A 26,307-nucleotide genomic window follows, 5' to 3' on the forward strand; every position below is an offset into this window, starting at 1 on the left:
ACGTGTTGAGCAATTCGGCGGTACGTCCACCCGGCCTCCCGCATGCCCACTATACGCCATCGCTCAAAGTCCGTCAACTGCACATACGGTTCACGTCCACGCTGTCGCGGCATGCTACCAGTGTTAAAGACTGCGATGGAGCTCCGTATGCCACGGCAAACTGGCTGACACTGACGGCGGCGGTGCACAAATGCTGCGCAGCTAGCAGTTTTTTAATAGATAAGGATGAAGGGTAAGGAAGGGAACTTTATTTAATTTCTATAATAATAAGTGAGATCACCAACGAGTGCGACCCTTTTACAGTTGTCAATACCTTTCACCCACACTGAGACAGATTCCGATTCATTTATTTTACGACGATTCCTGGTCCTGAGATCCAAAGGCGTAGTCGACATGTAATACGATGAACCCTTATCTCTGTTGTAAACTTCACAAATCTGAAATGTCCGATAAGCGACGACATCGCGTGAATTGAAATTATCTAGCCCTTTTACTTTATCGACTTTTGGTCCACGTACAAGAGCAACGGTGACCCAGCCGTCACCGTGTTCACTCGTATGCTTGTTAGCGAGAGTGAAGTTCAAAACTCCACCGCAAAACACCGATGGCCCATGCAAGATGACTCGGGCGCCTACGAAATCCCTGGTAGTAATGACGTCATCGCCAGCGAGGGGTAAAATCCCTAATCTTCCCCTTCACCCATGGAGTAGTCGTCATGTAGACAACGGGAAGGTTCCTTTAACAATACTAAGATTCCTACCTCCCTCGTCCTAATCCAACCAAGCTACGAGATTTCCTTATAAGTACTAAGCAATCTTACTTTTCCTCGTACATCACCACACAATAGCCGGCAGCCTTGTCACGTTGGATACACAAGTTCTCGTCTGATCACTGAAATTAAGCAATGTTGGGTCCAGTTAGTATTTGAATGAGCGACCACCTGGGAGCCCTGGGTGTCATTGGCTCAGGGACAGGAAAATCGCTGTAGTGGCCATCAGCTGAAAGACTTGCACCAGACTGTGGAGCTGTACAACATCAGTATTACCACAGATTAGATTCATTGTAGCTCGCACAAAAGCAATTAATCAGTCACTTGTCTACGCTGAAACGAAATTTACAGTGATAAGTGGAATAAAGACATTGACTTAGAGGTAGATATGAAGGGCTTATTTCAATAGTGGTACAAGTCCACATTACCTTCACTTTTCTACATCTACATCTACATCTATACTCCGCGAGCCACCTTACGGTGTGTGGCGGAGGGTACTTATTGTACCACTATCTGATCCCCCCTTCCCTGTTCCATTCACGAATTGTGCGTGGGAAGAACGACTGCTTGTAAGTCTCCGTATTTGCTCTAATTTCTCGGATCTTTTCGTTGTGATCATTACGCGAGATATATGTGGGCGGTAGTAATATGTTGCCCATCTCTTCCCGGAATGTGCTCTCTCGTAATTTCGATAATAAACCTCTCCGTATTGCGTAACGCCTTTCTTGAAGTGTCCGCCACTGGAGCTTGTTCAGCATCTCCGTAACGCTCTCGCGCTGACTAAATGTCCCCATGACGAATCGCGCTGCTTTTCGCTGGATCATGTCTATCTCTTCTATTAATCCAACCTGGTAAGGGTCCCATACTGATGAGCAATACTCAAGAATCGGACGAACAAGCGTTTTGTAAGCTACTTCTTTCGTCGATGAGTCACATTTTCTTAGAATTCTTCCTATGAATCTCAACCTGGCGCCTGCTTTTCCCACTATTTGTTTTATGTGATCATTCCACTTCAGATCGCTCCGGATAGTAACTCCTAAGTATTTTACGGTCGTTACCGCTTCCAATGATTTACCACCTATGGCATAATCGTACTGGAATGGATTTCTGCCCCTATGTATGCGCATTATATTACATTTATCTACGTTTAGGGAAAGCTGCCAGCTGTCGCACCATGCATTAATCCTCTGCAGGTCTTCCTGGAGTACGTACGAGTCTTCTGATGTTGCTACTTTCTTGTAGACAACCGTGTCATCTGCAAATAGCCTCACGGAGCTACCGATGTTGTCAAATAAGTCATTTATGTATATTGTAAACAATAAAGGTCCTATCACGCTTCCTTGCGGTACTCCCGAAATTACCTCTACATCTGCAGATTTTGAACCGTTAAGAATGACATGTTGTGTTCTTTCTTCTAGGAAATCCTGAATCCAATCACAAACCTGGTCCGATATTCCGTAAGCTCGTATTTTTTTCACTAAACGTAAGTGCGGAACCGTATCAAATGCCTTCCTGAAGTCCAGGAATACGGCATCAATCTGCTCGCCAGTGTCTACGGCACTGTGAATTTCTTGGGCAAATAGGGCGAGCTGAGTTTCACATGATCTCTGTTTGCGGAATCCATGTTGGTTATGATGAAGGAGATTTGTATTATCTAAGAACGTCATAATACGAGAACACAAAACATGTTCCATTATTCTACAACAGATTGACGTAAGCGAAATAGGCCTATAATTATTCGCATCTATGACCCTTCTTGAAAATGGGAACGACCTGCGCTTTCTTCCAGTCGCTAGGTACTTTACGTTCTGTCTATAATGCTTCTGAAATTAATGAGCTAAACAAACAGAAAGAAAGATTCATCTCTAGCAAGACGCCATATGCTTGAATATTTCTGGTATCTCAACGGCAGATTTTTCAGGGCTCATTTAACTTTAGGACTCTGTATTTCAATATGAACAAAAATGGACTTGTGCCACTATTGAAATAAGTCCTTCGTGTGTTCTACGATAAGTAGGAACTTCCTTAAAGCTCTACTAGGAATTTTGGCTCTTCGCTAAAGAGTACCATAGAATGGATTTGGAAGGAAAGTCGCAGTTTGTGTGGGTGTGTGTGTGTGTTTGCAGAACAGGCTAGAAGGCGGGAGGAGCGCCGGAGGATGCGCTCGCTGAAGGAGCTGCTGCGCGCCGTGGGCCTGGTGGTGTACCTGCAGGCGGCAGACCCCGAGGCCTGCGAGCCCCGGGCGGACGTTCTGCGCAACCTGGAGGAGGCGGGCCTCCAGCCCAAGGAGCAGCTCTCCCTGGAGGTGCCCGCCGAGATCGCCGAGAAGGTAACCAATATCCAACCCAGATAACTGCAGGGACAGGGCTTCAGTCCAGGAAGATGCATCCAGAAGTCACCGACAAGGTAACTATCAACGACTCAGTTTTTTTACCCAAAGTACGAGATACTGACTGGAGATGGCAGACCTACTGCCAAGGGAGCATTTCTTGATGGAGATGCCTCTACCGGTCTGCAAGAAATTAACCACTAACCAGTCACGGCCTCTACCCAAACCGAGCGAGGTGGCGCAGTGGCTAGCACACTGGGCTCGCATTCGGGAGGACGACGGTTCAATCCCGCGTCCGGCCATCCTGATTTAGGTTTTCCGTGATTTCCCTAAATCGCTCCAGGCAAATGCCGGGATTGTTCCTTTGAAAGGGCACGGCCGACTTCCTTCCCCATCCTTCCCTAATTCAATGAGGCCGATGACCTCGCTGTCTGGTCCCCTGCCCCTAAACAACTCAACCCAACCCTCTCTACCCAACGTAGATATCGTCAAGAAAAGGTGGAGATCCATCCCAGGAAACAGTGCATGTTCATTTCCGCTACATATCGAATATTATTGCATTTGATCTTATCATTAAAGACTGTAACAAGCAGAGATTGATATGTCCCCCACTACACGAAAGCAGATGGAACACTGGCTTCGCCAATATGCATACATTCTAAGAGCATAGCATGTCGTGGCCAAAACTGTATACGACATGGAAAAGAGTGTCTGTTGAGGAGAGGATCTAAGCAGAGATTGCAGGAGACTTCTAAGCAAGATATTAAGGTCGCTGGATTTCGCCCAGTAAACACTTGTTTGCGCAATTGGTGTTCCAAAAAAATGGTTCAAATAACTCTGAGCACTATGGGACTTAACTTCTGAGGTCATCAGTCCCCTAGAACTTAGAACTACTTAAACCTAACTAACCTAAGGACATCACACACATCCTTGCCCGAGACAGGATTCGAACCAGCGACCGTAGCGGTCGTGCGGTTCCAGACTGTAGCGCCTAGAACCGCTCGGCCACACCGGCCGGCTTGGTGTTCCAAAATCTGAAGAAGCAGGCCTGCTCGTTTAAACGAGACTGATATAGAATTTGTACAGTGAGATTCAACAAACATCATACGGCCTGTAATTGGTGGCCGAGTCTACCCATTGTCGATCCGAGCCAGAAACGAGTGCTCTCACCAGACCATGAGCGATTCCAGGGCTACACAGGTTCTCAGCATTGTGGGGGTCAAGCGTGCAATCCGAGCCTCTAAACCTTCCTTGAAATATTTTGGTCTTTCAGCTGGGGGATGAAGTTCCCACCACCATCCTCCTGGCAGTTGTTGCATGTGCCCAGAATACGCTGACTAGATCCATGACTGGTGCAACACAGATTTCTGCTCCTCGTCCGTCCACCACAGAGGGCTATCAGTCCCGCAACACCAGAGAAGCTTGGAACTAGTGGTGGGGTCAATTGCAGACGTTTCTCCTTCTTACACGAGGCATACCACAATCTTATCACAACCAACCAACATTTAGACGCCATTTCTGTATGAGGAACTTGCTTCATTATGTCTCCTGATATACAGAATGTAGGTAGTGTTACTTCTATTTACATTTTGCAATCGTCCGCTCCCCGGTAGCTGAGTGGTCAGCCCAACAGAATGTCAATCTTGCAGCCCCGGGTTCGATTCCCGGCTGGGTCGGAGATTTTCTCCGCTCAGGGACTGTTGTCCTAATCATCATCATTTCATCCCCATCGACGCGCAAGTCACCGAAGTGGCGTCAAATCGAAACACTTGCAGCCGGCGAACGGTCTGCCCGACGGGAGGCCCTAGTCACACGACATTTACATTTTTATTTTGCAATCGCACTGAAATGCTAATCCTTTGTATAAGTGAAAGTCAAATGAAAACGTGATGGAAAAATTAAGTAAACTGCCAGACAACACGGTCAATGCTATCAGAGAAAAATGTTTGCGGTTGCCTACCGAACTACAATTGTACCTAGCCGGTTACCTCTTCGTCCGAAGCAAATCAAAGGCTCCAAAAATATGGAAATCTCGTGCGGAGAGATCGGGACTGTATGGAAGGTGCATAAGCGTTTCCCAGCGAAACGTCTACTGAGTAGTCGAAACAATAGTCAAGCCAGATCCGGGAAAGTCATGATGACCTTTCTCTTTGACTGCAAGGACCTACTGCTTTTTGACTTTCCGGAACACGGCGTCACAATATTAACGCGCAGCGGTACGTGGACCCTTCGCAAAAACTGAATCGCACCCTCGTCCAAACGCCCAGGAACGTTGACGGACGGCATCATTCCTTTGCAGGATAATGCCTTCCGATATGTTCCCAAGATTGTTTAGACTTCGCTGCAGTAGTTTCGCTGGGCAGTCTTTATACGTCCTTCATTAAGTACTGATCTCTCCCCCTGCGATTTCCATATTTTCGGAGCCCTGAAAGAAGACATTCATGGCCGCCGATTTACGTCGGAGGAAGAAGTACACGCCTGGGTACAACCTTGGTTCTGTAAGCAATTGCAAACAGTTTCCGTGAAGGCACTGACCGACTTGTCTCACAGTGGGTCAACGTATCAACAGTTATGGCAATTGCTTTTGAAATAACAAACATTTTATACTTACTTTTTTCACTCTGTCTCGTTTCATGTGACTGCCTCTCATATACCGAAATATGTAATATACACTCCTGGAAATTGAAATAAGAACACCGTGAATTCATTGTCCCAGGAAGGGGAAACTTTATTGACACATTCCTGGGGTCAGATACATCACATGATCACACTGACAGAACCACAGGCACATAGACACAGGCAACAGAGCATGCACAATGTCGGCACTAGTACAGTGTATATCCACCTTTCGCAGCAATGCAGGCTGCTATTCTCCCATGGAGACGATCGTAGAGATGCTGGATGTAGTCCTGTGGAACGGTTTTCCATGCCATTTCCACCTGGCGCCTCAGTTGGACCAGCGTTCGTGCTGGACGTGCAGACCGCGTGAGACGACGCTTCATCCAGTCCCAAACATGCTCAATGGGGGACAGATCCGGAGATCTTGCTGGCCAGGGTAGTTGACTTACACCTTCTAGAGCACGTTGGGTGGCACGGGATACATGCGGACGTGCATTGTCCTGTTGGAACAGCAAGTTCCCTTGCCGGTCTAGGAATGGTAGAACGATGAGTTCGATGACGGTTTGGATGTACCGTGCACTATTCAGTGTCCCCTCGACGATCACCAGTGGTGTCCGGCCAGTGTAGGAGGTCGCTCCCCACACCATGATGCCGGGTGTTGGCCCTGTGTGCCTCGGTCGTATGCAGTCCTGATTGTGGCGCTCACCTGCACGGCGCCAAACACGCATACGACCATCATTGGCACCAAGGCAGAAGCGACTCTCATCGCTGAAGACGACACGTCTCCATTCGTCCCTCCATTCACGCCTGTCGCGACACCACTGGAGGCGGGCTGCACGATGTTGGGGCGTGAGCGGAAGACGGCCTAACGGTGTGCGGGACCGTAGCCCAGCTTCATGGAGACGGTTGCGAATGGTCCTCGCCGATACCCCAGGAGCAACAGTGTCCCTAATTTGCTGGGAAGTGGCGGTGCGGTCCCCTACGGCACTGCGTAGGATTCTACGGTCTTGGCGTGCATCCGTGCGTCGCTGCGGTCCGGTCCCAGGTCGACGGGCACGTGCACCTTCCGCCGACCACTGGCGACAACATCGATGTACTGTGGAGACCTCACGCCCCACGTGTTGAGCAATTCGGCGGTACGTCCACCCGGCCTCCCGCATGCCCACTATACGCCCTCGCTCAAAGTCCGTCAACTGCACATACGGTTCACGTCCACGCTGTCGCGGCATGCTACCAGTGTTAAAGACTGCGATGGAGCTCCGTATGCCACGGCAAACTGGCTGACACTGACGGCGGCGGTGCGCAAATGCTGCGCAGCTAGCGCCATTCGACGGCCAACACCGCGGTTCCTGGTGTGTCCGCTGTGCCGTGCGTGTGATCATTGCTTGTACAGCCCTCTCGCAGTGTCCGGAACAAGTATGGTGGGTCTGACACACCGGTGTCAATGTGTTCTTTTTTCCATTTCCAGGAGTGTATTTTAGACAAATTGACTTTTGCTGCACACTGTCCTCACGGTGTTGGAATTGTAATGGGTAGCATTACTCGGACGTAAGAGAGAAAAAAATGTAAAAGAAGTAGTTCTGCATTGACAACGATGTTTATGAATGAAGCTAGACCTTGTGCTAGAAACATTCATGAAGGAAGTCGTCGGCTGTTTGATTTACGCTTCAGCTTTTATTTGACCGGCTTGCTCTTTACGTTACGCCTCTGCTATCACATAAAATGTTTCTTTCATTCTATTCTGGTCTGGCTGCCAGCTTAACACAGAAGCTGGGCAGCTGCGTGAGCTATAGCCATTGTCAGGTATGTTGCTGCTTCGAAGATGTAGGACGGGCGTCAGCTTGTTCGTCGTTTTATTCAGATGGGTGAGTGTCTAGAAATAGGCGTCTGGATCAGAGGTAGACCAGTGAAACCACCAGATGCAGTCTACAGAGCTATCACTGTTTCGGTCAAGATACACGACACAAAGCAACCACAAATTTTTGGTGCTTTTTCTACAAGTAAATACATTTCATAAATACATTTCATAAATACATTTCATAAATACACTTCACAGCCACGCTTCCACAAATGGCAGCAACACATTTTTTTGTCTCTGCCAACGGACCCTGACATGGTCCCCTTTTTCATTCATGATTGTAGTACGTGGTCAAGTTTCGTCGCCTGTAATGAACAGTTACAATAATTATGAAAATCTTTGTGCTTCAGCTACTTCTCATCGATGAAATTTCGATCCAACAACGCCTAAATGGTTCTAACCGCTCCGTTTTCCATGTTTATTTTATGGTTATCAATTAACTGGCGTGGCTCAAATTTTCTCGCCATTTCATCGACTTTCTCATGGCTTTGTTGGGGAGACTAAGGTGTATCCTTCACACCAAAACTTCGAGACAGTCTTCAATCAGCTTTACAGCCCATGTAGTGATAGTGCAGCATGTAGCCGCGCGGTTTAAGGCTTCTTGTCACGGTCCGCGCGGCTTCCTCCGTCGGAGGTTCCAGCCCTCCCTCGGACATGGGTGTGTGTGTGTGTGTGTGTCGTCCTTAGCGTAAGTTAGTTTGATTTAGATTAAGTAGTGTGTAAGCTGAGGGACCGATGACCTCAGTAGTTTGGTCCCAGAAGACGTTACCTCAAATTTCCAAATTTCCGCAATATATTCAAAAACATGACAAATGGTTTGTGGTACCGTGAATCATATTCATCCATTTCTTTTACCAAATTTCAGAAGATATCGATTTCCTTCTGCGTTTTTGCTCAGATTCGAGATACGTAAACTGTTATTACACTGTGATTAGATAAGATCTGATCAAAATAATATTTTCATTATTATGCAATCGCAAGGATGTCTACTGCAGAATACAAACAGATATTCTCTCCAGCCCTGCATTTTTTGTGCACGTAATTTATCTCTTGTGCATATCAATAAAAGTGCATGTTTATTGTTCTTAAATAAAATGGCCGGTCGGAGTGGCCGAGCGGTTCTAGGCGCTTCAGTCTGGAACCGCGCGACCGCTACGGTCGCAGGTTCGAATCCTGCCTCGGGCACGGGTGTGTGTGATGTCCTTAGGTTAGTTAGGTTTAAGTAGTTCTAAGTTCTAGGGGACTGATGACCACAGAAGTTAAGTCTCATAATGCTCAGAGCCATTTGAACCATCTTTTAAATAAAATCAACAGTTTAACACATGCATTAAATAACAATACATGTTTCATTTTAAGATAGATTCTAACAGTGTTATAAGCAAAAAAATTATAGTTGATTTTAACTTATTTTTTATTTACAACATTATAAGGTGTGAAGTAGGAAACATGTGGGTTCACGAAGTATTCAGATTTTTCAGATAAAAAGACTGCCGACTCCTGGTCTAGATGACTGACGTCTCTTCTTCTTACTTCTCTATCGTTTCGTTTCTTCTCTTATCAGTTAATCGACTGACTGAACCATATTCTCAAATTCACCCATGTGTTGTGTGGAACTGTATGAGCGCCGCGACTGTCTTACGAATTCTGTAAACGGCACCCTTGCTGCTTCAGTCACGTTTTAATGTAAATATTTAGTTCGGAACAGTGCAGTTCCACAACATGCTTGCGCCATTAGGTGGCGATCTGCAAATTATTCACTATTTTGTCTAGTTTTGGGAGACGTTGTATTGTTGCTGGGTGTCCCATTGATGCTAAATGGCGAACTGCATTGGTTCTATGCATAACATTTACCATGAGCTAGAATAACATATTTTGTAGTTTTATTCCTGTATTAAGTAAAATAAACTTTAACTTACTTCTGGTGAGAATTTATATTCCATATCTGCAAAACAGAGCAATAGGCCACCGAGTGCGTTACATAGACTAATCAGCCAGAACATTATGACCACCTAAATAATAGCCGGTATGTCAAGTTCCGACAAGAATAACAGGGGCGACACGTTGTGGCATGGAAGCAATGAGGCCTTGGCAGGTCACTGGAGTGAGCTGGCAACACACCTGCACACACAAGTCGCCTGATTCCGCAGAGGGGTGGCGATGAGCTCTGGCGCCACGTTGAGTCGCATTCCAGGTGTGTTCGATAGGGTTCAGACTTGGTGAGTGGGAGGCCAGCACATCGACTGGAACCCGCCACTGTTTTCCTCGAACCATCCCATCACACTCCTGGCTTTGTGACATGGCGCATTATATTGCTGAAAAATGCCACTGCCGTCGGGAAACGTGATCGTCATGAAGGCGTGTGCGTGGTCTGCAACCACTGTACGATACTCCTTTGCCGTTATGGTGCCTTTAACGAGCTCCACTGTCCCCATGGATGCCCACGTGAATGTTTCCCAGAGTTTGTCTCCGTCCCGCAGTATGGTATGAAGGAGCTGTTTCCCTGGAAGACGACGAATTGCGCCACCCTCATCGGCATGATGAAGGTATCGGGATTCATCAGATCACGCAACACTCTGCCACTGCGGCAGCGTCCAGCGTGCCTATGGTCACGTGACCATTTCAGTCGTAGTTGCCGATGTGGTGTTAACATCGGCGCAAGTTTGGGTCGTCGGCTGCGGAGGCCGATAGTTAGGAGTGTTCTGTGCACTGTGTGTGCAGACACACCTGTACATTAAAGTCGGATGTTAGTTCCGCCACAGTTCGCCAGTCTGTCATATTTTACCAGTCTGTCCTGCGTACGACGGCCGACGTCTATATTGAGGGGTGGCCCTCCAACGCCACGACGGCTGGACATGGACCTTGGTTTCGCCACGTGTTGAAGACACTCACCACAGCACTGCTCGAATACTCGAAAAGTCGTGCAGTTTTCGGAATGCTCGTACCGAGCCTCCGGGCCATTACAGTCTGCTCTCGTTCAGAATCAGATAGATTGCGTGCCTTCCCCATTCTACACATGGGCAGAAAGCTCCTGAAGCTACATGCACCGCACGTGAGTGTCCAGCAGTCATTCATCGTGTAATGTAATAAAATAAAAATTTTATTTACTTTTGTGACTGTTAGTGTAATCTAACAAAATAAAATATGAGCCGTGACTTATACAAAAAAGAAACGCACACTGATACAGTGGCTGAGCATAAAAGAGAAATAACTAATGTAGGAATATCATTAGCAATGTAATATGTTGTTTAATTTAGCCCGACGTGTGTAAGCACTCAGTAAACTAGCTCAATTCTCAGGGTAGTTACGTAATTGTCGATAGTTAATGGTCCTTTTCTTATCTACCCAACACTACAGATATTATTCCAGGCTCGTGAGAAGTCGTGTGCTTATTGCACCAGAGAATATTTGCCAAGTCTGTTCGATGTACACTACTGTAATACGTAACTTATCGTGGTTTCGTCTCGATTCCCCAATATAAGATAACAAGAGTAGCACATACAAATGAAATCCTATAATGGAAATGCAATCCTGTGACCAGACCTTTTCTGCCTGGGATGTTATCTCGTTCATTAAAGAAAATCTGTAAATGAAATTGTTAAATTATTAGTAGCTGCCTCCAGTCTCGTGGGATCTGAAATAAAGTTAATTGTCCTAACCGACGGCACGTCTCGTAGATGAGCTAAAAGAAAAATGTTAAAGATTTTTCTAAGATGGTGCCTAACAATGAAAACTCTTTGTTAAGGCCCATATCTACTTAAGGCAGTCTAGGTATCAGACTCACAACAGATTGACCACATACACTAATTCTTTTGACAAAATAACCATTATATTTTTCAGGTTTTCAATACAATTTACATTTTCACCTGGTACAGCAAGGTTTGCTTTACACAAGAACGTCCTCTTAGGTTCGAATCCAAGCAGATAAGATAAGCGAATGACAAAGGAAAGATAGTTCATGCATAGAAGCGCAAGAGTCTATGGAATAACAGGTCCATTGTAGTTCTATCTCTTCTTCTTTGGTGTACTTGTCCATCATTTATAAAATTTATCGTAATATTTAGTTTACATTTTTTTAAAACCCAAGTCCACCCAGGAGAAAAGTACAATCGCCAGGTGACTGCTATCGCTTGGATGGGTTTATATCGATAGTAGGTCGATCGTCATAATTTTCCGGCTGGCCGTGCGGTTCTAGGCGCCACAGTCTGGAGCCGAGGGACCGCTACGGTCGCAGGTTCGAATCCTGCCTCGGCCATGGATGTGTGTGATGTCCTTAGGTTAGTTAGGTTTAATTAGTTCTAAGTTCTAGGCGACTGATGACCTCAGAAGTTAAGTCGCATAGTGCTCAGAGCCATTCAATTTTCCGGCTGATCAGTGTAAATACCAGTATATCTAAAAGTATAATTCGCATGTTTAAGACTAAAGTAGTATTTGATTTAAATTTATTTTGTGTTGCATCCTTACTGTTGTCTATTCTTCTTACACAAAAGAATGTTTAGCTACTGTAATACATTTATCTTCAAAACAACTGGTGTTATTTCAAATTTCGACAGCTGTGAGCTAGGCTGACACTTAGAATGTGGCAAACATCGAAAAATCTACGATCTTGCAGTGCCTGTGTTATTCAGAATTATGATAAGCGTGAAGTCCGCGTTCGAATACCTATCCGGGACAAATTTACATTGCCGTCATTCCGTTCTACAGCCGATGTTTGTCCATATTCGCATGTCCGAAGGAACAGGTACTGCGGCGACTACAGCCGTTATGAAATACATCAAATATATTCGCAGTCGCGAATATGGATAGCCATCAGTTGTAGAATGCAATGACGACAAGGGAAATTTGTGCCGGACCGGAACCCGAAACCGGATGTCCCGCTAATCGCTAGCGGTCGCCTGACCATTTGGCTACCCGAGCAAGACTCAGCGCCCAGACCAAAACTTCTACATGTTGTGGTGTCAATCGTGTGTCTACAACTAACGTCGATTTGCAGTAGTGTTTTGGAACATATACTGTATTCGAACATTAAAACGATTTACGCGCGGGATTAGCCGAGCGGTCTTGGGCGCTGCAGTCATGGACTGTGCGGCTGGTCCCGGCGGAGGGTCGAGTCCTCCCTCGGGCATGGGTGTGTCTGTTCGTCCTTAGGATAATTTAGGTTAAGTAGTGTGTAAGCTTAGGGACCGATAACCATAGCAGTGTCCTTAGGATAATTTAGGTTAAGTAGTGTGTAAGCTTAGGGACTGATAACCATAGCAGTTAAGTCCCATAAGATTTCACACACATTTGAACATTTGAAACGATTTACTGACACATAGTCAGCACGGTTTCATCTACATCTACATATATACTCCGCTAGCCACCAAGCGGTGTGTGGCGGAGGGCGCAATTCGCGCCAAAGTCATATTCCCCCCCCCCCCCCAAGCCCCCGCCCCGACACCTCTGTTCCACTCTCATCTACATCTACATCTACATCCATACTCCGCAAGCCACCTGACGGTGTGTGGCGGAGGGTACCTTCAGTACCTCTATCGGTTCTCCCTTCTATTCCAGTCTCGTATTGTTCGTGGAAAGAAGGATTGTCGGTATGCCTCTGTGTGGGCTCTAATCTCTCTGATTTTATCCTCATGGTCTCTTCGCGAGATATACGTAGGAGGGAGCAATATACTGCTTGACTCTTCGGTGAGGGTATGTTCTCGAAACTTTGACAAAAGCCCGTACCGAGCTACTGAGCGTCTCTCCTGCAGAGTCTTCCACTGGAGTTTATCTATCATCTCCGTAACGCTTTCGCGATTACTAAATGATCCTGTAACGAAGCGCGCTGCTCTCCGTTGGATCTTCTCTATGTCTTGTATCAACCCTATCTGGTACGGATCCCACACTGCTGAGCAGTATTCAAGCAGTGGGCGAACAAGCGTACTGTAACCTACTTCCTTTGTTTTCGGATTGCATTTCCTTAGGATTCTTCGAATGAATCTCAGTCTGGCATCTGCTTTACCGACAATCAACATTATATGATCATTCCATTTTAAATCACTCCTAATGCGTACTCCCAGATGATTTATGGTATTAACTGCTTCCAGTTGCTGACCTGCTATTTTGTAGCTAAATGATAAAGGATCTATCTTTATGTGTATTCGCAGCACATTACACTTGTCTACATTGAGATTCAGTTGCCATTCCCTGCACCATGCGTCAATTCGCTGCAGATCCTCCTGCATTTCAGTATAATTTTCCATTGTTACAACCTCTCGATACACCACAGCATCATCTGCAAAAAGCCTCAGTGAACTTCCGATGTCATCCACCAGGTCATTTATGTATACTGTGAATAGCAACGGTCCTATGACACTCCCCTGCGGCACACCTGAAATTACTCTTACTTCGGAAGACTTCTCTCCATTGAGAATAACATGCTGCGTCCTGTTATCTAGGAACTCCTCAATCCAATCACACAATTGGTCTGATAGTCCATATGCTCTTACTTTGTTCAATAAACGACTGTGGGGAACTGTATCGAACGCCTTGCGGAAGTCAAGAAACACGGCATCTACCTGTGAACCCGTGTCTATGGCCCTCTGAGTCTCGTGGACGAATAGCGCGAGCTGGGTTTCACATGACCGTCTTTTTCGAAACCCATGCTGATTCCTACAGAGTAGATTTCTAGTCTCCAGAAAAGTCATTATACTCGAACACAATACGTGTTCCAAAATTCTACAACTGATCGACGTTAGAGATATAGGTCTATAGTTCTGCACATCTGTTCGACGTCCCTTCTTGAAAACGGGGATGACCTGTGCCCTTTTCCAATCCTTTGGAACGCTACGCTCTTCTAGAGACCTACGGTACACCGCTGCAAGAAGGGGGGCAAGTTCCTTCGCGTAATCTGTGTAAAATTGAACTGGTATCCCATCAGGTCCAGAGGCCTTTCCTCTTTTGAGCGATTTTAATTGTTTCTCTATCCCTCTGTCGTCTATTTCGATATCTACCATTTTGTCATCTGTGCGACAATCTAGAGAAGGAACTACAGTGCAATCTTCCTCTGTGAAACAACTTTGGAAAAAGACATTTAGTATTTCGGCCTTTAGTCTGTCATCCTCTGTTTCAGTACCATTTTGGTCACAGAGTGTCTGGACATTTTGTTTTGATCCACCTACCGCTTTGACATAAGACCAAAATTTCTTAGGATTTTCTGCGGATCGCACGAGGGAAAAACGACTGACTGAACGCCTCAGTACGACCTCTTATTTCCCTTATCTTTGAATGATGATCATTACACGATTTGAAAGTTGGTGGTAATAATATATGCTCTACATCCTCCGTGAAGATTGGATTTCGGAATTTAGTGAGCAGCCCCCTCTGTTTAGCGCGTCGTCTATGTGCAAGTGTGCTCCACTTCAAACTTTCTATGAGATTTGTAACGCTCTCGCGATGGCTAAATGTACCAGTCACGAATCTTGCCGCTCTTCTTTGGACCTTCTCAATTTCTTGAATCAGACTCAACTGGTAAGGGTCCCATACAGACGAACAATAGATATATCGTTGTTGGGAAACACAACTAGCTCTTTATACTCACGAAGTAATAAGTGCTATTGACAGGGGATGTCAAATTGATTCCATATTTTCAGATTTCCAGAAGACTTTCGACACCGTTCCAAACAAGCGTCTTCTAACCAAACTGCGTGACTACGGAGTATCGCCTCAGTTGTGCTACTTGATTCGTGATTTCCTGTCAGAAAGGTCACAGTTCGTAGTAATAGACGGAAAGTCATTGAATAAAACAGAAGTAATATCCGGCGTTTCCCAAGGAAGTGTTATGGGCCCTCTATTGTTCCTGATCTACATTAACGACATAGGAGAGAATATGAGAAGCGGTCTTAGAATGTTTGCAGATGATGCTGTCGTATACCGTCTTGTAAAGTCATCAGATGACCAAAACGACTTGCAAACTGATTTAGATAAGATGACTGTACGGTGCGAGAAGTGGCAATTGACCTTGAATAAAGAAAAGTGTGAAGTTACTCGCATAAGTACTAAAAGAAACCAGCTAAATTTTGATTACGCGATAAGTCATACAAATCTGAAGGCTGTAAATTAAACTAAATACATAGGGATTACAATTACAAATAACCAAAATTGGAACGAACACATAGATAATATTGCGGATAGAGCAAACCAAAGACTGTGATTCATTGGCAGAACACGTAGAAGGTGCAACAGGTCTACTAAAGAGACTGCTTACACCATGCTTGTCCGCCCCATTCTGGAGTATTGCTGTGCGGTGTGGGATCCGCATGAGGCGGGACTGACGGATGACATCGAAAAAGTACAAAGAAGGGCAGTTCGTTTTGTATTATCGCGAAATAGGGGAGATAGAGTCACAGACATGATACGTGAATTGAAGTGGCAATTATTAAAACAAAGGCGTTTTTCGTTGCGACGGGATCTTCTCATGAAGTTTCAATCACTAGTTTTCTCCTCCGATTGCGGGAACATTCTGTTGGCGCCCAACTACATAGGGAGAAATGATCATCACGAGAAAATAAGAGAAATCAGGGATCGAACCGCAAAATTAAGTGCTCGTTTTTCCCGCGTGCCGTCCGAGAGTGGAAATGTAGAGAGACAGCTTGAAGGCGGCTCTTTGAACCCTCTGCCAGGCACTTTACTGTGAATAGCAGAGTAATCACGTAGATGTAGATGCACTAACCTGTACTTGTACATCCGTTATGTATATTCCCGTACCGGGGAGACATTTGTATCGTAATTCGGAATAACGTAGGCAATGCAATATCGTATTTATCTGCCGACTGTGCGCATGCGATTTTTAAATAAAATGTCTCCACTATATGGGAATATACATAATGGACATACGAGTACATGTTGTAGACGCATGGTTGACGACGAACGGAAGATTGGGTCTGGTAGTGAGACGTGCTAGAGTAGCCAAATGGTCAGGTGACCGCTCGAGATAAGCGCGAAATCCAGGCTTCGAATCCCTATCCGACACAAGTTTTCATCGTCGCCATTCCATTCTATAGGAGATAGTTGTCCATATTCGCAAATGCGAACACATTTAATCGAAAAATCTATTTTTATTTTCTTAACAGTAGACTTATTAAAAGTTTTAAGAGACGGCATCTTCTAGTTAAATTATGTCAATTTGGCTACAAAAGTGCAGTTTTACGTTTATAAACCTTGTTTCTTAATTCTTTCTGTATTAAGTCACTAGTTGCACCTAGGCCTAAATTTTTCCGCTTTATAAACGTCAAAAAACATAACCAGTCGTAGTTACGCGAATTCTTTAGAAACAAAGCAACTACTACTTCATTATAACATTAAAAAGCAGTGGCAACAGCACAAAACAACTTAGAGCCGTCTTTGTTTTCACACAGCCAGACTCGCGGTCTTAACAAACTGTATACGTTCTTGCAAGTGCAATGCTGTCAAATAGTAAAGATTCTGTTGCAGCTAATTCTTTCTAAATTACGCGCACCATGACTGGTAATAGCGGGAACTGTCATAGGGTAGTGAGTATGGGGTTTTGTTGTTGCCAGTCTTGTAGGAAATATTTTCACAGGGATGGGAGGGGGCGGGGGAAGATGGGGTGAATACTGGAAAAACTGAAGAGGCTCTCTCTCCTGGAACTCCAGAGTACGGAGGAGGAACATTCCGATACAAGATCAGGAAGGAAAATTTGTGCCCTTCAGGCACAGTCGGCTTAAGCAAAGAGAGAACTGACGTAAACGAAGGGAAACAGAATGGAGAAGGGTGTTTGAGAACTGATAGTTGGTAGGAAGGCAGGGACAAAGAGAAATCGACCTGATAGTTTCATCATAAACACTGCAAAGAGATATCAGTCACTGCCAGAGGTAAGGTCGAGAAGAGTTTCACGTACTGCCAGAAGCATAAAGTGTGATCCACTCTACAACCTCGATGAAGAATCCTATGAGTGTACAGAATATTAGGAAGAAAAAAGTGCTCCTGGTAGCAAATAGCCGTTCATTCAGTGCGTAGCACAGTAGTTGCCCATTTGCTTTGTTTTGAAAACAACGGTCCGTTCGATCAGTAAGCGAGTCAGTCAGGCTCCGGCTCTCGGCTGATAACACGAGTACAACTACTGAGTGGCAAGTAAAGTGTTTATCATTTTCTGTGTTTTCCTCGTAGTATATTTATTAAATTTCATGCGTGTTTTTCTGTTTAAGAGGTTCAGTCTCGCGTTTTTGCAAGTGTGGATTCATTCACTCTGTAGCGCAATAGTTGCTCACTGAACAGCCAGCTACAAAGCTCATTAACGCATTAGCGGCCTGTGGTGACACATTAGGAGGGTCGCAAGTTGCATATCTACGATTCCGTCTGCTTTTGTAGTTTACTTCTTCAGTTGCTCTTGCTAGGATGGTTAGGACGTGTGCACTCTGTGTGCGTATGCAGGAGGTGCTGACTACAGGTCGCGAACAGCTGACTGTGCTTTTGGCTCAGTCATCAGCACGGGGCTGCTGCTTTGGGGTGCAGCGGTGGCGGAGAATCTGGCTCGTCACAAGGTACAGCTCAGGTGTCACTTGTTTTGACCACGGGCTCTGCTTCCGAGCCACCTCCTAGTGGATTCACCAAAGGTGAGTAGCGGGTGGTAGCTCGTTTGCATGGTTCGAGGAGGAGGGCCAAAAAAGTGGAGACTGGCCGCCTGGTCACGCCCATTCACCCTGTGAGAGGACGCGTGGCCGTTCCTTCAGCAGGGTCCGAGCAGGCACACGGGGGGAGTGGTTTACTAGTTATCGGGATCTCCCACGTTTGGCGTGTTCTGGAGCACCTTAGGCAGATATTGTTCAGGAGTGGACACAACACAACGCCAATGTGCACTGGGTATGTCTGCTGAGGGGCCTCATCCGAGATTTGGAGGCTGTGTTGCCTGCGGCTGTAGACCGTGCAGTGTGCAGTCGTGTGCAAGATGTGCCTCACGTCGGCACCAACGACGCATGTCGCACGTGCTCAGGCCATCCTCACTTCACACAGGCGGCTGGTCTCGCGTGCAGGTTGCAAGCAGAGCTCCCAATTTGTAGGATTGTTCCTAGAGTGGATCATGGTCCTTTGGTTTGGAGCCGAGTGGAGGTTCTCAACCAAAGGCTTCGACGATTCTGTGACTGTCGTGGCTACGGATTCCTAGACCTGCGTTATAGTGCGGGGGTTTGTAGGACTCCCCTTAATAGGTCAGGGGTATACAACACAAAGGAAGCAGCTACTCGGGTAGCGCAGTATCTGCCAAGTGCAATGGGGGTATTTTAAACTAGACGGTAATTAGAGGTGCTCTGATGAACATTCGCCTGACGACATGCAGCGAGAGATGTCGGACGGCGTTCAGAGCAAAGAAACTTCGACTGTCAAAATTTTATCAGTAAACTGTAGAAATATGCATAATAACGTTCCAGAATCTACTGTCCTCCAGGAAAGTTTTCGCGCTCAAATTATTCTTGGGGCAGAGAGCTAGCTCAAAGCCAAAGTGGAAAGCTTTGAGATATTTAGTGAGTCGTCGAACTTAGGGGCCATAGGAGAGGGAGTGTTCATTGCAGTTGACAAACATATTCTCTCTATTGAGGTCGAAGTGAGTGTGACAGTGAAGTTATCTGGTCGCATATAACAGGTATAGGTGAAACCGAGTTAATTGGTGGATGTTTTTACCGGCCACCCGATTCCACTGTGACAGTTCTAGAGTCGTTCAAAGAAGGTCTACGGCCGGTAGTGCGTAAATTCCCAGATCATGCAGTAGTAGTTGGAGGCGACTTAAACCTAGCGAGTATAGACTGGGATGTCTATGGATTCAATGCGGAGGGTACAGAGAGACAGTAACGCGAACGCGAAATATGTCCGAACACTTTTACTGAAAACTTTCTTGAGCAGTCAGCCCGGCAGCCCATACACAATGGAAATATCCTAGACCTCGTTGTCACAAATAGGGTTTACCTTACCAACCGTCTCAGTATAGAAATGGGGATTAGCGATCGCGATGTCATCATAGCAACTATGATTACGAAAGTTAATAAATCAGTCAAGGAGGTTAGAAGACTGTTTCTGCTAGACAGAGCAAATAAGCAGTTGTTAGCATCTCACATAGACAGTGAACTGACATCACTTAGTTCCAGTGAGATGGACGTAGAGGAATTATGGGCAAAGCTTAATCAGATTGTAAATCGTGGTCTGGAGATTTATGTGTCTAGTAAGTGGATAAAGAATGGAAAAGATCCACCATGGTTTAATTAAGAAATTCGGAGGATACTAAGAAAGCAGAGGCTGTTCCACTCTCGGTTCAAAAGAGAACGCAAAATGACGACAGGCAAAGATTAGATTACTATTAGTAGAGATTTCTGCCTCTTTGAAAAGATCTATGCGTGAAGCATACAACAGCTACCACTGCCAGATCTTAGCAAAAGATCTGGTAGAGAACCCAAGAAAATTCTGGTCCTATGTAAGATCGCTCAGCGGGTTTAAGGCTTCCATCCAGTCCCCTGTTGACCAGTCTGCTGTGACAGTTGAAAATAGCAAAACGGAAGCCAAAGTTTTAAATTTCAAGTTCAAAAGTCGTTCACGCAGGAGAATCGTATAAAAATATCGTCATTTTACCATCGGGCAGACTCCCGCATGGATGACATAGTAATAAGCATTCCTGGTTTAGAGAAACAACTGAAAGATTTGAAAGCAAATAAATCCGCAGGTTCGGATGGAGACTCAAATCGGTTTTACAAAGAGTAAAGCATTGTCCCCTTACCTCTCGGCCAGCACAAAGTACCAAGTGAAAAAAGCGCAGGTGACTTTCGTATATAAGAAGAGCAAGAGAACGGACCCGCAAAATTACAGATCAATATCTTTAACTTCGGTTTTGTGCAGAATCCTTGAACGTATTCTCAGTTCGAATATATTAAACTTCCTTGAGACTGAGAAAATTGTGTCCTCGAATCAGCATGGTTTTAGGAAGCATCGCTCGTGCGAAACTCAACTTGCCCTTTTCTCACATGCTATTACGCGAACTATGGATACAGGGCAATAGGCAGATTCCATATTTCTAGATTTCCGGAAAGCATTTGACACGGTGCCCCATTGTTAAGTAGTAGACTCCAGTATGTTGTCCTCGGCAGATTGTTTTCATCAGGGTCATCGTCAGGACTGTGACAGGAAGTATGATAGGATCACTGTTGTTCTCTATACACATAAATAGTTTGGTGGACAGGGTGGCCAGTAATCTGCGGTTGTTCGCCGATGATGCTGTGATGTACGGTATGATGTCGAAGTTGAGTGACTGTAGGATGATGCAAGACGATTTAGACAAAATTTCTAGTTAGTGTGATGGATGTCAGCTAGCTCTAAATCTGGGAAAACGTAAGTTAACGTTCGAATACAGTAATACTAGTGTCCCGCCTGACACAGTCAAGACGTTTAAACATCTGGGCACAACGTTGCAAACTGTGTTTGGTAATGGCCGACTTCGGTTTATTGGGAGAATTTTAGGAAAGAATGGTTCACCTTTAAAGGGGACTGAATGCAGGACGCTGGTGCGACCTATTCTTGAGTACTGCTCGAGTGTTTGGGAGCCGTATCAGGTGGGACTGAAGGAAGACATTGAAGCAATTCGGATTCGGGCTGTTAAATTTGTTACGCTAGGTTCTAAAAACACTGGTTATGGGGCGGCTTTGGGAACACAAACGGGAATCGCTGGCGGGAAAGTGACCTTCTTTTCGAGAAAAACTATTGGGAAAATTTAGAGAACCGGCATTTGAAGCTGACTGCCGGACGATTCTACTGCCGCCAACATACAATGCGCGTGAGGACGACCAATATAAGATACGAGAAATTAGGGATCATACGGAGACATATAGATAGTCGTTTTTGCCTTGCACTATTTGCGAGAGGAACAGGAAAGGACATGACAAGCAGTGGTACAGGGTACCCTCCGCCACGCACCACACGGTGGCTTGCGGAGAATCTATGTAGATTTAGATGTTGATGTGGAAGCAACCTGTGTACAGGCTGGACACAAAGTCAAAAATACTGAAAAAATAGTTTTTGCGTTGCTCAGAACGTAGAAGCGTGTGGTTGTGAGTTATTACTGGAGAATATTTCTTTGATAACAATTGTAACAGTCTACAGATCCAGTCTAGGAGACTTCCAGCTCTTTATGAGAAATCTAGATACATTATTGAGCTACCGTCAAACAAGAAGAAACAGTTAGTAGTTTGTGGAGATTTCAAAGTAGATTTCTTAAAAGATATGGACAGGAAAAATGAACTAGAATTACTATTTGGGTGCTTCAGTCCAATATCAGTAATCAATTTTCCCACTCGAGTGCAGCACAACAGTAGGACACTGATTCGCAACATTTTTATAAACAATAAGCAGGGTGAAACAATTACTGTGTACCTAATTGCTTGTGGACTACCTGATCATGGTCCATAATTAATGGAAATAAACAGTACCACATCTTAAAACCCTGAGGCAGGTTCATACAAAGCAGTGAGTTTTATTAATGAGAACAGGATACAAATGTTGTAAGAGTAACCTACGCTAAAAGGTTTTTTTATAGGATGAGATGTAGCGGGTGATCAAAAAGTCAGTATAAATTTGAAAACTTAATAAACCACGGAATAATGTAGATAGAGAGGTAAAAATTGACACACACGCTTGGAATGACAAGGGGTTTTATTAGAACCAAAAAAAACCACCCCATATTGCTGGACGCGTGAAAGATCTCTTGCGCGGGTCGTTTGGTGATGATCGTGTGCTCAGCCGCCACTTTCATGCTTGGCCTCCCAGGTCCCCAGACCTCAGGCCGTGCGATTATTGGCTTTGGGGTTACCTGAAGTCGCAAGTGTATCGTGATCGACCGACATCTCTAGGGATGCTGAAAAACAACATCCGACGCCAGTGCCTCACCATAACCTCAGACCTGCTTTACAGTGCTGTTCACAACATTATTCCTCGAATACAGCTATTGTTGAGGAATGATGGTGGACATATTGAGCATTTTCTGTAAAGAAAATCTTCTTTGCTTTGTCTTTCTTTGTTGTGCTAATTATTGCTATTCTGATCAGATGAAGCACCATCTGTCGAAAAATTTTTCAACTTTTGTATTTTTTTGGTTGTAATAAAACCCCATGTCATTCCATGCATGTGTGTCAATTTGTACCTCCCTCTCTACATTATTCCGTGGTTTATTCAGTTTTCAAATTAATACTGACTTTTTGATCACCCGGTATGTAGAGAGAGATGCTAACGTCAGATTCAGTTTATTCTACAATAAATTTGTCAGTACTTGGAAGTCGCTTTCCTAGACAATTATTCAAAATATCTATTAAAAAAAAACAAGTAAGCAATGGATAACCAAGGAAATTAAAATCTCATGTAAGAGGAAAGGGAAATTTATGTAACGGCCAGAGTAAGTCAACGTGATGATTGACAAATCAACATACGTGGTACAAAACAGGGTGACTCATATTCAGTCTATTCTCAGTTCCGTAAATCAAGCGGCAAAAGTTAGAGTCCTATTTTGGAACACATTCAGACCTTTCAAAATATAAAGTCTCTTCAGAAGTATTACAGCAGCTGTTTATCGCCCAGAATCAAACGCCCGCACAACCAAATCACGCATGTTGTAGCAGGCATGTCTGCCTTTTTCAAGAACTCGACATAAAATGTCCAGAGTGGCTCCCTTGAGCTCCTCGCTCGAGATGTCCCATTCTCCACTTGTTTACTATGGTGTTACGCTACTACCTGCTTTTCCATTGGCTGACGGCCATCCCCACAAAAGTACATCGTCCTTAAGCTCTACAGACATGATCTGATCCAAGTCGATCACTTCCCAGACTAAACTGACATATCACAAGAATATTTAAATAAAGAAACGTCATAAACATTCGGTTACACTCACATCATTTATATTAAATGTAAGTAATACTTGGTTCATAAATAGATAAGCCAGTTAAATTACTGCAGATTATCCCTAAATATTATTAAAAAAATTATTTACGCGTCGTTAACAGGAGCGTCTTTTGGTTTTCTTTTCAATTGTGGTGTTTATTAAAACACGCGAGTGATCACTTCTAAATTAGCACAGTTTTTAATAGCACTTGCAACCACCATTTTAATAAAATTACTGGGAAAACTGTTCATTAAATAAAAACATAAGTATGACAAAATATGAGATATTGATGCTGTGTTCATTTGCTGTGTAAACGTGGAGAATACGATGTTCTGACAAATAGTTACATAATGAAGAAGATATGAAAGAAGTCGTAAATCAATAAATAAAATAAATATAGACATGCAGCTGTCAGGGATGATAGCTGTTGTGCAATGCTATAAATTGGAGATAACGTTTGTTGAAACCACATGAAGTGATTACAAGTTGTTAGTTCAGAGGGACATTGCGAAAATGCTTATTCTTTGTGAGACATTAACTTCTGTCGTTTTAAAGGCATTGAGATACAGTTGTTTGATTGTTGCGCCTCATTTTTTTGCTATCAAAAATCTATTCAGATTTGCATAATTTGATAAGAGTTATTTTCGAACCTCAAAGAGTTGTAACTTTGCCATCCTTAAGATTGTCTGACATTTCACCATTTCTTGGTGCGTCTCTTGCACAAAGGTCATGCGAGAAATAGTTGTCCAAATTCCCAGCTTTGGAATTTTCCCCGTTTCTGGCGACACAACTAGTCTTTGTATCTAGGCTCTCTCTCATTGGTCACCTATACGGAAGCCGGAACTGCTGCAGGGCGCCCCGAGGCCTGGGTCCGCAAGCGTTCAGCTGAACAACAAATTCATCTTGCCACGTACCAATAGTAGGACTAGGTGGACGACTGACATGTAACGTTACGAGTACCAACTTGCCAATACCCTCCTCATAGAAGTCAGCCTCCTATGCTTTCTGACAATTTTGTATGCTGGAATGTGCCAAAATGTTGTCTTCATAGCCAGCGGTTCATTTGAACAGAGATGAAAATCAGACGGAGCCATGTTAGGGGTGTACGGTGGGTGATCAAACACTTCCCATCGAACACGCTGCAGGAGCGTCCTCATAGCTTCTGCACTGTGCGGCCAAAATCTGTCATGAAGAAGGAACTGCATAACAGTTATGTGGGGTTGCATCAAATCAGGCGAAGTCTCTCGGCAGGCTCCCATACTTGGCGGGGGACCCCTATCTCTACGCACTTACTGTGCATTCAGAACTGTGAAGAGCGATGTGACGCCATTAAGAGCGTTTAGAGGCACTGCTCAAAACATCTGTGGAAAGTTTCAATGGATTTTGATTGCTGTTCCCTTTCGAGACCAATCGTTCCTTACTTTCCGAATACCCCTCGTAATCCCCATCCAGTTATGCTGATTTACATTTGCTGAGTTTTCCTAAACTTACTCAGGCAGCAGTGAGAATGATTGCTGCTATAAGCCCAAGGTCATATCTCCCATTATTGTCACACCAGACTTCTAAGTATCTAGGTTGTTGTTGTTGTGGTCTTCAGTCCAGAGACTGGTTTGATGCAGCTCTCCAAGCTATTCTATCCTGTGCAAGCTCCTTCATCTCCCAGTACCTTACTGCATCCTACACCCTTCCGAATATGTTTAGTATATTCATCTCTTGGTCTCCTTCAACGATTTTTACCCTCACGCTGCCCTCCAATACTAAATTGGTGATCCTACCAACCGATCCCTTCTTCTAGTCAAGCTGTGCCACAAATTTCTCTTCTCCCCAATTTTATTCAGTACCTCCTCATTAGTTATGTGATCTACCCATCTAATCTTTAGCATTCTTCTGTAGCACCACGTTTCGAAAGCTTCTATTCTCTTCTTGTCCAGACTATTTATCGTCCACGTTTCACTTCCATACATGACTACACTCCATACAAATACTTTCAGAAACGACTTCCTGACGCTTAAATCTATACTCGATGTTAACAAATTTCTCTTCTTCAAAAACGATTTCCTTGCTATTACCAGCCTACATTTTATATCCTCTCTACTTCGACCATCATCAGTTATTTTGCTCCCCAAATAGCAAAACTCCTCTACTACTTTAAGCGTCTCATTTCCTAATCTAATTCCCTCAGCATCACCCGATTTAATTCGACCACACTCAGTTATCCTCGTTTTGCTTTTGTTGATGTTCATCTTATATCATCCTGTCAAGACACTGTCCATTCCGTTCAGCTGCTCTGCCAGGTCCTTTGCTGTCTCTGACAATTACTATGTCATCGGCGAACCTCCATGGACTTTAATTCCTACTCCGAATTTTTCTTTTGTTACCTTTATCTAAAAGTCTGTAATTATGAATTATCTTCTTATCTTCCTAAAATGTAGTAAAGTGTAGTCGTAGGTTGTTGGAATTATCAAATTTAGTTAAATGTGTAAGTTATTATACTAAAATTTAATTATGACACATGTTAATACAGAGTTAATTTTCCTGAGAGAAATCGATAGACAGTACAGTTAAAATCATCATATTGGCAGTTTTTTGGGATGAACTGGAGAACAAGTGAAAAGCAGAGATCAAGGAAATTGAACAATGATTTGAGAGCTAGGCCCTCTCAGATGCTTTAGCAGTCGTCCTGTTAAATTGTGAGGTGTTTAACAAGCATGATCACCCGCCAGGAAACACTTCTTAGATACCACCAAACGATGGTTTAGCTGCCACTTGTCCTGTGTACTGGCATTGCTGGGCTCGACAGGGGCGAGTGCTAGCTTGTTGTTCTGCGGCAGCATGCC

At 44.5% G+C, this 26,307-nt stretch overlaps 1 protein-coding gene across 1 annotated transcript in view; it reads left to right on the forward strand.

Moving 5' to 3' along the window:
- Positions 1–26,307, forward strand: part of LOC126176099 (thioredoxin domain-containing protein 3 homolog) — a gene marked incomplete at its 3' end in the record, with an annotated part of 221,543 nt that overhangs the window by 112,554 nt on the left and 82,682 nt on the right. The window contains exon 7 of the mRNA XM_049923236.1: positions 2,896–3,098. Within this exon, the coding sequence (XP_049779193.1) occupies positions 2,896–3,098 (203 nt within the window). The remainder of the gene's footprint in view (positions 1–2,895; positions 3,099–26,307) is intronic.

This window comes from Schistocerca cancellata, chromosome 3 (genome assembly GCF_023864275.1).
Source record: "Schistocerca cancellata isolate TAMUIC-IGC-003103 chromosome 3, iqSchCanc2.1, whole genome shotgun sequence".
Lineage (NCBI taxonomy): Eukaryota > Metazoa > Arthropoda > Insecta > Orthoptera > Acrididae > Schistocerca > Schistocerca cancellata.